The sequence below is a fragment of the Cetorhinus maximus genome, chromosome 4 (assembly GCF_964194155.1).
Source record: "Cetorhinus maximus chromosome 4, sCetMax3.hap1.1, whole genome shotgun sequence".
Taxonomy (NCBI): domain Eukaryota; kingdom Metazoa; phylum Chordata; class Chondrichthyes; order Lamniformes; family Cetorhinidae; genus Cetorhinus; species Cetorhinus maximus.
The window spans coordinates 178213825-178227196 of NC_135882.1; the positions used below are offsets into that span (position 1 = coordinate 178213825).

Sequence of the window (13372 nt, forward strand, 5' to 3'; positions counted from 1 at the left end):
TTCCCCCTGTGGGAGAGACTAGAACTAGGGGACATAGTTTAAAAATAAGGGGTCTCCCATTTAAGACGGAGATTAGAAGAAATTTTTTCTCTAAGGGTTGTGACTCTTTGGAACTCTTCCTCAGACAGCGGTGGAGGGAGGATCAATGAATATTTTTAAGGCTGAGGCAGATAGATTCTTGACTAACGAGGGAGTCAAAGATTATCAGGGGTAGGCAGAATGTGGAGTTGAGGCCAGAATCACAGAATCTTAACGGCACAGAAGGAGGCCATTTGGCCCATCGTGTCTGCACCGGTTCTCCAAATGAGCATTATAACCAAGTGCCGTTGCCCTGCCATCTCCCTGTACCCCTACACATTGTTTCTATTCAAATAATCATCTCTTGAATGCCTCGATTGAGCCTGCCTCCACCACACTTCCAGGCAGTGCATTCCAGACCCGAACCACTCGCGTGAAAAAGTTTTTTCTCACGTCACACTTGCTTCTTTTGCAAATCACTTTAAATCTGTGCCCTTTCATTCTTGATCCTTTTACAAGCGGGAACAGCTTCTCCCTATCTATTCTGTCCAGCCCCATCATGATTTTGAACATCTCTATCAAATCTCCTCTCAGCCTTCTCCTCTCCAAGGAGAACAGTCCCAACCTCTCCAATCTATCCTCATCCCTGGAACCATTCTTGTAAATCTCTTCTGCATTCTCTCCAATATGTTCACACCCTTCCTATAATATGGTTCCCAGAACTGTACACAATATTCCAGCTGAGGTCTAACGATGTCTTATATAAATTTAGCATAACCTCCTTGCTCTTGTACTCTATGCTCCTATTAATATATGCTTTATTAACTGCTTTATTAACTTTATGCTTTATTAACTGCTTTCTCCACCTGTCCTGCCACCTTCAATGATCTATGTACATATACACCCAGGTCTTTCTGCTCCTGCACCCTCTTCAAAATTTCACCTCTTATTTTATATTTACTGTCCAGGTTCTCCCTACCAAAATGCATCACCTCACACTTCTGCACATTGAACTTCATCTGCCACCTATCTACCCACTCCGCCAACTTGTCTATGTCCTTTTGAAGATCCAGACTGTCCTCCTCGCAGTTTACAACACTCCCAAGCTTCGTATCGTCCACAAACTTTGAAATTGTCCCCTGCACACCAAGATCTAGATCATTGACATACATCAGGAACAGCAAGGGTCCCAATACTGACCCCTGGGGAACTCCACTACAAACCTTCCTGCAGCCTGAAAAATAACCATGGACCATTACTCTCTGCTTCCTATTTTTCAGCCAATTTTGTATCCACGTTGCTGTTGTCCCTTTCATTCCATTTCTTTTAGCCATGATCGCATTGAATGGCAGAGTAGGCTCGAGGGGCCAAATAGCCTACTCCGCCCAATCCGTATGTTCGTATTCCATTAGCCTTTGTCGTAATGCATTGTAAGTTCTAATAACCCCGAGTGAAAATATGGCTTCCAACTTCTCTGTTTTGTTTCTCTAGTGACAGTTTAGGAGAGATGGTGCTTGAGTGGTGATTTCACTGAATTAGTAATCCAGAGGTCCAGGCAAATGCCCTGGCGATATGGGTTCAAATCTCACTACAGCTGGTGAGATTTAAATTTAATTAATTAATATGGAACATGTGCTATGGACAGGAGAGAGAAGCAAAACTGAACTCCTTTACCTTCTGGCCATCTGTCTGTAAACAGAGATTTTTTAATTGCTTAAAAATAGACTGTAGCGTGTTTCCCCAAACCCTCAGTTTGTGAAGTCCAATTTTTAAAGTTACTCACAGCAAATTTTCTTTATGATTAAATCAGGAGGATAATTTATTCACATATTCAAACCTGGGGGCACTGATTTCAACTTCACATGCAGATGCGTCTACACACGCGCACACACACAGACACACACACACACACACACACGCGCACAAACAGTTTTTCAACTATGAATAACTTAACAGTAAAAGAACTACAGAAATGGATATCAGTTCACATGATTTCCAGAGTCCAGAAAGTCAAGGTCAGAGGGGATTCCTTCACAGAGAAGTTCCAGTGAGTTCCTGGCAGAAGACAGCAATGCAGAATCCCTTTAAAGTGCATGATGTTGCAGCGCGATAAGATTACTGTACCTAGACTTGGCCTGTTTGGTAGGTGATGGTCAGAGGCTTCCAGACAAACAGGCTTTGAGAGACTGAGACTTGTTACAGATTGCTCGATCAACCTGGAGTCCCGCTGTTGGTCTTGCAGTTTGGAGGTAAATCCGCAGACTGCTTGTTTCTGAATTCTTAACTGAATATCAAGATTTCAAAATGGTCACTTGAGTCATGTGACCTCCTTCCTCCACATGATTTCATAAAGGGATGTTTATCTGCTGTTTGGACCTGACTTTTGTTTTATGTCTCATAATGTCACAGTCATTAGCCTCTGAAAGAGCCATATCCATATTAATGACCCTATTCTGGGTAGCTATCGTCTTGGTAGACCCTCGAACTCCGCTAGAGGGGTAAGCTTATAAATGATGCAAATGACATCCATTTCCCTTCCATACTTCTTTTTTGAAATGGACCTTGACAGTCCCAGGTATGAGCTGGTGGCTGTTAGCGCCTCTGCGGTTCTCACAAGTTTCTCTGTCTCTCTCTTTGTCATAGTCCTCTAGTTTCATGGATTATAATAGGTACTTACAATGAGGTTTGAGATTCCACAAGGATAGGGATGGAACTCTTTTGTCCTTGTAACTGCTGTTGGAAATTTCCTGAAACTGTGGCCAATCTTGAGTCATGTGACCTGTAGCAGCCATCTTTTTGTTCAGTAAAGTCCATTTTAAATAAGCAAAAATAATAAAGTTTGATTTGTACAGTTTATGATTTCTTTAATGTCTTACTGACATGTCAAAAACTAGTCTCAGAAATGGTGACCATGAAACTATCATCGATTGTTGTAAAAACCCATCTGGCAAAGTCAGCATTTGTTGCCCATCCATAATTGCCCTTGAATTGAACATTTCAGAGGGCAGTTAAGAGTCAACCACTTTGCTGTGGGTCTGGAGTCACATGTAGGCCAGACCGGGTAAGTATGGCAGATTTCCTTCCATAAAGGGCATTAGTGAACCAGATGGGTTTTTATGACAATCCATGATAGTTTCATGGTCACCATTACTGAGACTAGCTTTATATTCCAGATTTATTAACTGAATTTAAATTCCACCAGCTGCTATTGTGAGATTTGAACCCATGTCCCCAGAGCAGTAGCCCGGGCCTCTGGATTACTTGTCCGGTGACATTATCACCACACCACCATCTCCCCCTAAAATCAATTATAAATTGTATGATTCCCCCCCAACTTTCTATACGCAAGGGGAAACACATCAAGTTTATGCAACCTGTCCTTTATTGCTCACTCCTGACATCATTCTAGGAAATCCTCACTCTCTCTTTTCATTGATAATAATACTCTTGACACAGAACTCCCAATGTGAACTGTCCAATGTCTTTTCCAAATCAGTCACCACTTGCTTGTTTTTAGATTCAGTTTCCTCTTGTAACTGTCCCGGATGAGACCCCCCAATTTATATTACAATCCTTGGCCATGGGATATGGGAGGAGGTCTGGTTAGGGACCAGTGACGTTTTGTTTAAAGCAGTTAAAGGTTGATATTACACCCCTGCTTTTGGAGTAAAGCCACAAGATTTCACAGGTTTTGAACAAACAATAAAGCAAAATTTACTATACAAGTTTTGAAAGAGAGAACAATTTACAAAATCGATCCTATACTCCAACATTCAGGCTGAGTATGAGGTAAATGTGAATTAACAGACAAACTGTGGTCAAACTCACCACACTACAGAGTAAATGACAGATGCAATCAATGGATTTCTCAAGAACCCACCCAGATGTTAGTATTCACTGTGAGCTACACAATGTCTTTAAACTCTTGTCACCTTCACAAGGGACTCCAACTCTGCCCTTTCAAAGATCTAGCGGAACTCCCTCAAAGCCACTCCTACTCGGTCTGCCTCAACAACTGATCACCTCCTGGCAGTTGAATCTCTTTTCCCAAGACAGCGTTCCCCAGGATTCTGGAGACTGCTCGCAGGTGCCTAATTACAGCACAATTTCAGCTTTCTTCCAAGCGCCTAGCTTCACCGAACTGGCACTGCTCCTGAATTTCACTGAGCTCCAATACTTCTCAGCTGCCCCAAGTAAATATGCTTGTGGGCTTCCTTGCCCGCACTCTCAGCTGCACTCTCAGCTGCACTGGCTCACAGGGTTTCTTTTAGCTCTAGCCTTTTCCACAGCATGGAGCCACCAAACAGCTCCTGGGCCTCCTCCTGAGTCCCAGATCCACAGCCAGCTCTCAGTACTGATGCTGCCTGGAAACTCTTCCCTGACTGACTCCTGAACTGCTCTTCACTGACCCTTGAGCTGATCTGGGGGACCAATCAAAACACTCCCAGTGGGTCCCACCCTTGTTACTAGGCAGGAACAGCATTGGCACATCCTGTCCCTTAAATGTTAAAATGTCTGCAGGGAGACACAGTTCAATGGATTTCCTAATGCTCTACATTTGTTAAATACTAAGTGTTGTGAGATCCCAGACCAGGGAGACAGGGACAGTCACATTGTGTGAATGCTGGTGTTGATAGAGCGAACATTCTATGGCAATTAGAAACACACTAAAAATTAATTGAACTGTCTGATTAGGCTTGTTTTGTATCATGAATCATGAATGCTGACTTTTTTTAAAACAGCTGTTATTCACTCCATCCCATCTTGAACCACCCTTTCCTCTCCAAAATAACTTCAATATATTATCGCTTCCCTGATTCATGCCCATCTTTCCCTCAGTTCTCCCTGTTTTAACCTCTCAAGCCAGATTTCCACCCCTGCTCAACTTCTCTGCAGCTTCTGTCACGCTCAACCAAGCCGCCCTCCAATGCCTCTCCTCCCTTGCCCAGCTGACTGAGACGATATTCTTACCAATCCAATCGTATCCAAAGTAATTCCAGCCATGCCTCCCTTCATATCCCGCACTGTTATCCCACAAGATCTCGAGAATCTGTCGGCTCCTCTTCATCTGTATCTTGTCCCATGGTGACATCTGCAGCCATTGGGTCAATTTTCACATGTACAGTGCTGACACTTGGCTCTACCTCCTGGCAGAACTCCATAAACCTGAGGTCATTCAAAACTCTGTCTGTGTCGTTAGTCACACCAAGCTCTTGTCACCACCGAGCTCACTGACGTGCATTGGTTCCTGGTTAAGCAACACCTTGGTTTTAAAATTCTCACCCTTGTTTTCAAATCCGTAACTCTGTGATCTTCTCCAGCGCACAACCTTTTGAGATATGTGCGCCCCTCTAATCCTGGCCTCTTGGGCATCGCTGATTTAATTTTAAAAAATTCTCCAATGGGATGTGAGCATCGCTGGCTGGGCCAGCATTTTTATTGCCCATCCCTAATTGCCCTTGAGAAGGTGGTGCTGAGCCACCTTCTTGAGCCGCTGCAGTCCATGTGGTGTAGGTACACCCACAGTGCTGTTAGGGACAGTGAAGGAACAGTGATATATTTCCAAGTCAGGATGGTGTGTGATTTGGAGGGGAACTTCCAGATGGTGGTGATGTTCGTATGCATCTGCTGCCCTTGCCCCTCCAGTCCGCTCCATGGAGCAGGATGAGACGCGCTCACGTTTCTTCTTCCAAAAGGTACACAGAGAGAGCTCTGTGATCAGCAGCCTGAAGGAAGAAGACGGCTCAGTAAAGTCATCACGGTCCGACATTTTGAGGATCAGCAAATCCTTTTATGCCGGATTGTATGACGTGAAGCCCACGGACAGCACGGCCTCCCAGTCCTTCCTGTCCTCTATCACGGAGGTCTTAGACGACAGTACGCGGGAGAGCCTGGACAAACCGCTAACTCCTGACGAACTGACTAAGGCCCTTGAGTCCTTCGAGAAGAGTAAGACTCCCGGAAGCGACGGCTTGCCGGCGGAGTTGTATTCGGCTCTGTGGGACTTGATCGGCCCAGACCTGCTAGGAGTGTACGAGAGTATGCTCCTGGCCGGCAGCATGTCAGAATCCATGAGGAAAGGCATCATCACCCTCATCTACAAGCACAAGGGGGGAAGGGAGGAAATTAGAAATTGGCGACCCATTTCACTGTTGAATGTGGACTATAAGATTCTGTCCAAGGTCATCGCCAATCGGGTCAAATCCGCTCTGGAATTGGTGATTCACCCTGACCAGACCTGCACTGTGCCAGGCAGGAAGATCTCTGACAGCCTCGCGTTGCTCAGGGATACGATTGCCTATGTACAGGACAGGGGTGTGGATACCTGCCTCATCAGCTTGGATCAGGAGAAGGCCTTTGACAGAATATCGCACACCTACATGGTGGATGTGCTCTCCAAAATGGGGTTTGGGGAGGGAATTCGAAATTGGATCCAACTGCTCTACACTAACATCAGTAGCGCAGTCTCAATCAATGGGTGGGAAACAGATAGCTTTCCGATTAAATCTGGAGTCAGGCAGGGCTGTCCTCTCTCGCCTGTTCTTTTCGTGTGTTGCATAGAACCCTTTGCCGAGTCCATCAGGAAGGATCCGGGCATAAGAGGAGTGACGATCCCAGGCAGTGGAGGCACTCAGGTAAAAGCCTCCCTGTACATGGATGATGTCGCCGTCTTCTGCTCGGATCCACTGTCGGTGCGCAGACTGATCCACATCTGCGACCAGTTCGAACTGGCCTCGGGAGCCAAGGTAAATCGTGGGAAGAGCGAGGCCATGTTCTTTGGGAACTGGGCTGACCGATCCTTTGTCCCCTTCACTGTCAGGGCTGACGGCCTGAAGGTGCTGGGGATATGGTTCGGAGGGACCAGGGCATGCGTTAGAAACTGGAAGGAGCGAGTGTCTATGGTGAAAAGGAAACTGGGCATGTGGGAGCGACGCTCCCTCTCCATTGCGGGTAAGAACTTGGTCATCAGGTGTGAGGCACTCTCGCTGTTGCTGTACGTGGCGCAGGTCTGGCCCATTCCACACTCCTGCGTGGTGGCCATCACTCGAGCCATCTTCCGCTTTATCTGGAGGTCAAAAATGGATCGTGTCCGCAGGGATACGATGTACAAGCCTCTGGATAAAGGGGGAAAAAACGTGCCCAACATCGCCCTCATACTGATGGCCACCTTTGTGTGTGGCTGCATCAAGCGGTGCGTAGACCCTCAGTACGCAAACACCAAGTGTCACTACATGCTGAGGTTCTACCTGTCCCCGGTGTTGCGAAGGATGGGTCTGGCCACGCTGCCGCGGAACGCTCCAAGTAGTTGGACTGTGCCGTACCACCTGTCCCTCGTTGAAAAATTTATGCAGAAAAACACCTTTGACCACAAGTCCATCAGGCAGTGGTCAGCACGTAACGTCTTAGAGGCCCTGAGGGAAAAGGAGAGGGTGGATCCTGTGGGATGGTTCCCCGAGCAGACTGTCAAAGTCATTTGGCAGAATGCCTCATCGCCAGAACTTTCCAACAAGCACCAAGACGTGGCTTGGCTGGTGGTGAGAAAGGCCCTCCCCGTCAGATCCTTCCTACACGCCAGGAGTCTCACCCCCTCTGCACGTTGCCCTCGAGGTGGCTGTGGTGGGGAAGAGACCGTTGTTCACCTCCTTGTGGATTGTGCCTTTGCAAAGAAGGTCTGGAGAGAGATGCAGTGGTTGCTGTCGAGGTTCATCCCGAGCAGTTCTGTGACACAGGACTCTGTGCTCTACGGGCTGTTCCCAGGGACACACACCGAGACAAAAATCAACTGCAGCTGGAGGATCATCAACTCGGTGAAAGACGCGCTTTGGTCTGCCCGAAACTTGTTGGTCTTCCAGCAGAAAGAGTTGTCCCCGACCGAGTGTTGCAGACTGGCACAATCCAAAGTCCAGGACTACGTGCTGAGGGACGCACTAAAGCTTGGGGCAGCTGCCGCAAAGGCGCAATGGGGAAGGGTCGCTGTCTAAGACCTTTCTGCCACAGCGCACCGAGAGACTGGGAACTGTTTAAATCCCCTGGGGCTGTACAGCTCAAAATGAAAGGCTGTAAATGATTGTAATATTGTTTGTACTGATGCACCTGGTGATACATTTTGTAAAAGTTGAACCGGATTGTACCCTTGTAATGTTGTTTTTGGAATGGTTTGGAATGTGATTGAAGATATTTTATGAATAAAGTATATTTTTGCAAAAAAAAAGTTAACTTTGTTTCTCTCTCTCCACAGATACTGTCAGACCTGCTGAGTTTTTTCCAGCATTTTCTGTTTTTGCTTCAGATTTCCATCATCCGCAGTATTTTGCTTTTGCTGCTTGATAGCACTGTTGATAACCCCTTCCATTACTTTATCGATGATTGAGAGTAGGCTGATCGGGCGGTAATTGGCCAGGTTGGATTTGTCCTGCTTTTTGTGTTCAGGACATACCTGGGACATTTTGCACATAGCTGGGTAGACGCCAGTGTTGTAGCTGTACTGGAACAGCTTGTCTAGGGGTGCGGCAAATTCTGGAGCACAAGTCTTCAGTACTATTGCCGGAATGTTGTCAGGGCCCATAGCCTTTGCAGTATCCAGTGCCTTCAGTCATTTCTTGATATCACGTGTAGTGAATCGAATTGGCAGAAGATTGGCACCTGTGATGCTGGGGACCTCTGGAGGAGGCCGAGATGGATCATCCACTCGGCACTTCTGGCTGAAGATTGTAGCAAATGCTTCAGCCTTATCTTTTGCACGAATGTGCTGGGCTCCTCCATCATTGAGGATGGGGATGTTTGTGAAGCCTCCTCCTCCAGTGAGTTGTTTAATTGTCCACCACCATTCACGACTGGATGTGGAGGACTGCAGGGAGCTTAGATCTGATCCGTTGGTTGTGGGATCGCTTAGCTCCGTCTATCACTTGCTGCTTATGCTGTTTGGCACACTTGTGTTCTAGCTTCACCAGGTTGAAACCTCATTTTTAGGTATGCCTGGTGCTGCTCCTGGCATGTCCTCCTGCACTCTTCTTTGAGCCAGGGTTGATCCCCTGGCTTGATGGTAATGGTAGAGTGGGGAATATGCCGGGCCATGAGGTTACAGATTGTGCTCGAGTACAATTCTGCTGCTGCTGATGGCCCACAGTGCCTCATGGATGCCCAGTCTTGAATTGTTAGGTCTGTTCGAAATCTATCCCATTTAGCACGTTGGTAGTGCCATCCAACATGATGGAGAGTATCCGCAGTATTTTGCTTTTGCTGCATGATAGCACTGTTGATGACCCCTTCCATTACTTTACTGATGATCGAGAGTAGGCTGATGGGGCAGTAATTGGCCAGATTGGATTTGTCCTGCTTTTTGCGTACAGGACATAACTGGGCAATTGTCCACAGGCGGGACTTTGTCTCCACAATGACTGTGTAGTGGTCACTCCTACTGATACTGTCATTTACAGATGCATCTGCAGCAGGCAGGTTGGTGAAAATGAGATCAAGTATGTATTTCCCTCTTGCTGGTTCCCTCACCACCTGCTGCAGACCCAGTCGAGCAGCTATGTCCTTTAGGAGTCGGCCAGCTCGGTCAGTAGTGGTGCTACCGAGCCACTCTTGGTGATGGACATTGAAGTCCCCCACCCAGAGTACATTCTGCGCCCTTGCCACTCTCAGTGCTTCCTCCAAGTGATGTTCAACATGGAGGAGCACTGATTCATCAGCTGAGGGAGGGCGGCACGTGGTAATCAACAGGTTTCCTTGTCCATATTTGACCTGATGCCATGAGACTTTTTGGGGTCCAGGGAAAACAGCCAGTTGTGAGTGTCTACAAAACAGTTGTTTTTGTTCCTTTTCAGGCAGACCAGGATGTGCCTCCTCATTCATCGCCCAAGATTGAAGATGAGGATGAGGATGACCTAAACAAGACTTGGGGAGTTGAGAGATTTGATGATCTGCTACATGATGCACACAGCCGGAATGTGGATGAAGTCCGCCGCACTTTCGATGAGGCAGATTTTGAATGTGAGTTTCGTGTGTGTGTTTTTTAAACTGCTGCATCATTTTGAGTGTCAGGATCCTGCAGGGACCAGCCAGATGCCCATCTCGCCTGGGACTGAGACACGAAGACTAGAAACAGTCTTCCCTGTACTGAGTTACCTTGTGTCAGCCCAGGCTCAGAAATAAAACTCAGCTGAAACTTCCAGGACTGAGATAGAAAGATCAAGATTTATGAGATGGAAGCAAAAAATTATCCAAATATTGATAGATTAAGTGAATCAGCAAAACTGTGGCAAAGAGGTTTCAGTGTAGTCAGATTTGAGGTCATCCACTTTGGACCTAAAAGGGATAGAGAAGGGTACTTTCTAAATAGTGAAGAGCAAGAAACAGTGGAGGACCAAGGAGACTCTGGGGGTTGGGAGTCAGGGTGGTGGTCCATGTATATGGATCATTAAAATGGCATGAGCAGGTTTTTTTTTATTCATTCATGGGCCATCATTTGTTGCCCATCCCTAGTAGCCCTTGAGAAGGTGGTGGTGAGCTGCCTTCCTGAACCACTGCAGTCCACATGGTGTAGGTACACCCACAGTGCTGTTAGGGAGGGAGCCCCAGGATTTTGACCCAGCGAAAGTGAAGAAACAAAAAATAAACAAAAAGGTGAATGGAATACTGGCCTTTCTATCTCAAGGACCAGAATATTTGATTGAATTTTTTGAGGAGGCAACCAGGAGTGTTGATGAGGGCAGTGCCATTGATGTGGTCTACATGGACTTTAGCAAGGCTTTTGATAAGGTCCCTCATGGCAGACTGGTCAAGAAAGTAAGAGCCCATGGGATCCAAGGCAAAGTGGCAGGTTGGACCCAAAATTGGTTGAGAGACAGGAAGCAGAGGGTGATGGTAAAGGAATGTTTCTGTGACTGGAAGTTTGTTTCCAGTGGGGCTCCGAAGTGCTCGGTGCTGGGGCCCTTGCTGTTTGTGGTGTACATAAATGATTTGGATTTAAATGGTGGGGTTATGATCAAGAAGTTCCCAGATGACATAAAAATTGATAGGGTGGTAAATAGTGAGGAGGATAGCTGTAAACTGCAGGAGGATATCAATGGACTGGTCAGGTGGGCAGAGCAGTGGCAAATGGAATTCAACCCGGAAAAGTGTTTGGTAATGCACTTGGGGAGGGCTAACAAGACAAGAGATTACACTATGAATGGTAGGACCCTGGAAAGTACTGAAGATCAGAGGGACCTTGGTGTGCATATCCACAGATCCCTGAATGTAGCAGGGCAGGTAGATAAGGTGGTTAAGAAGGCATATGGGATACTTGCTTTTATTAGCCGAGGCGTAGAATATAAGAGCAGGGAGGTTATGCTGGAACTGTATAAAATGCTGGTTAGGCCACAGCTGGAGTACTGTGTGCAGTTCTGGTCACCACATTATAGGAAGGATGTGATTGCACTGGAGAGGGTGCAGAGGAGATTTACTAGGATGCTGCCTGGGCTGGAGGGTCTGAGCTATGAGGAAAGATTGGATAGGCTGGGGTTGTTTTCCTTGGAGCAAAGAAGGTTGAGAGGGGACCTGATAGAGGTGTATAAGATTGTGAGGGGCATATATAGGGTGGATAGGAAGGCACTTTTTCCATTAGTAGAGGGGTCAATAACCAGAGGGGCATAGATTTAAGGTAAGAGGTAGAAGGCTAAGAGGGGAGTTAAGAAATTTTTTCACCCAGAGAGTGATGGGAGTCTAGAACTCACTACCTGAAAGGGTGGTTGAGTCAGAAACACTCGTAACATTTAAGAAGTATTTAGATATTCACTTACGATGTCATAGCCTCCAGGGCTACGGGCCAAGTGCTGGAAAATGGGATTAGTGTAATCGGATCTTTGTTGACCGGCGTGGACACAATGGGCCGAATGGCCTCCTTCTGTGCTATAAACATCTATGAGTCTAATACTGGTTAGACCACACCTGGAGTTACTGAGAGCAGCTCTGGACACCACACCTCAGGAAGGAGTGCAGTGTGGGTTTACCAGAATTTACCTGGACTCCAAGGATTACATTACAAGGAGAGATTACATAAACTATTGGTCTATTCCCTGGAAGGTAGGTGATTCCCTGTAAGGGCTGATTTCTTTGAAGTTTTCAATACATTAAGGGAAACAGGGTAGGTAGAGAAAAGCTAATTCCACTGGCTGGGAAGTCTAGGATTTCTTTTTTAAATTTATTCTTTCATTGGATGTGGGTATCACTGGCAAGACCAGCATTTGTGCCCATCCCCAATTGCTCACGCCATTTCCAAAGGCAGTTAAGAATCAACCGCATTGCTGTGGGCCTGGAGTCACATGTAGGCCAGACCAGGTAAGGACGGCAGATTTCCTTCCCCAAAGGACATTAGTGAGTCGCTGGACTTTTTTTAAAGCAATGGTTTCATGCTTTTCAATTCCAGATTCATTAATTGAATTTAAATTCCACCAGCTGCTGTGGTGGGATTTGAACCTGTGTTCCCAGAGTATTAGCCTGGGCCCCTGGATTACTAAATCATTGTCACCGTCACCGTCAGTGACATCATTATGCCACCGTCTGAACCCAAATCTAACCTGGTGCTACAGTGCGGTTCTGAGGGAGTGCTGCCCTGTCAGAGGTTCCATCTTTCAGATGAGACCTTAAACCGAGGCCTCATCTGCTGCCTCAGATGGACATAAATGATGCTAATTGATGAAGAGCAGGCAAGTTCTCCCTGGTGTCCTGGCAGATATTTTCCCTCAACCAACATGACTAAACAGATTATCTGGTCACTGTCATCTTACTATTTGTGGGATCCTGCTTTGCACAAATTGGCTGGCGCATTTCCTACATTACAACCACCCAATCTTAGTCATTATTGTAAAGTACTTTGCTGGGGGGTGGGATGCGGTCCTGAGGGCGTGAAAGGTGCTATGTAAATGAAAGTCTTTCTTTATATTAATGTTTGACTTTAATCCTCTCTCTCTCTCTCCTCTTTCAAAAGACCATCGTCATTCCTCCCTTCACACCCACCACCCACTTTCCACGCACCTGCCTTCGGAAGGACGGAGAAAGAAAGGGACTCAGAAGAAGAGCAGGAAGGCTGCCTCTTCTCCGATTGGTGCTCCCACCATAGAGGAAGGTGATGAAGAGGAGGAGCAGGCTGATGGAGCACAAGAGAAGAAGGACCCCACGGAGGACATCCAGTCAGACACCACAGGCCAGGTTCAGGTGAGAACAGCGGGACTGAGTGGGTGGAAGCAAACAGGGAAAGTGGTTCTGGGCCTCGCAGGTCGCAGTTCATTGTGGGTGTGTGCCCATCACAAGCAGAGCTGTGGACAGCGATCTACAATTCAGTTGTGTAGAGAGACTAGAGAAGCTGGGA

At 46.8% G+C, this 13372-nt stretch overlaps 1 protein-coding gene across 1 annotated transcript in view; it reads left to right on the plus strand.

Annotated features, from left to right (window-relative positions):
• The window catches only part of LOC144680111 (anion exchange protein 2-like), a 77078-nt gene that overhangs the window by 56938 nt on the left and 6768 nt on the right, over window positions 1-13372 (plus strand). The window contains exons 3-4 of the mRNA XM_078541255.1: window positions 9849-10014; window positions 12992-13218. Of these exons, the coding sequence (XP_078397381.1) occupies window positions 9849-10014; window positions 12992-13218 (393 nt within the window). The remainder of the gene's footprint in view (window positions 1-9848; window positions 10015-12991; window positions 13219-13372) is intronic.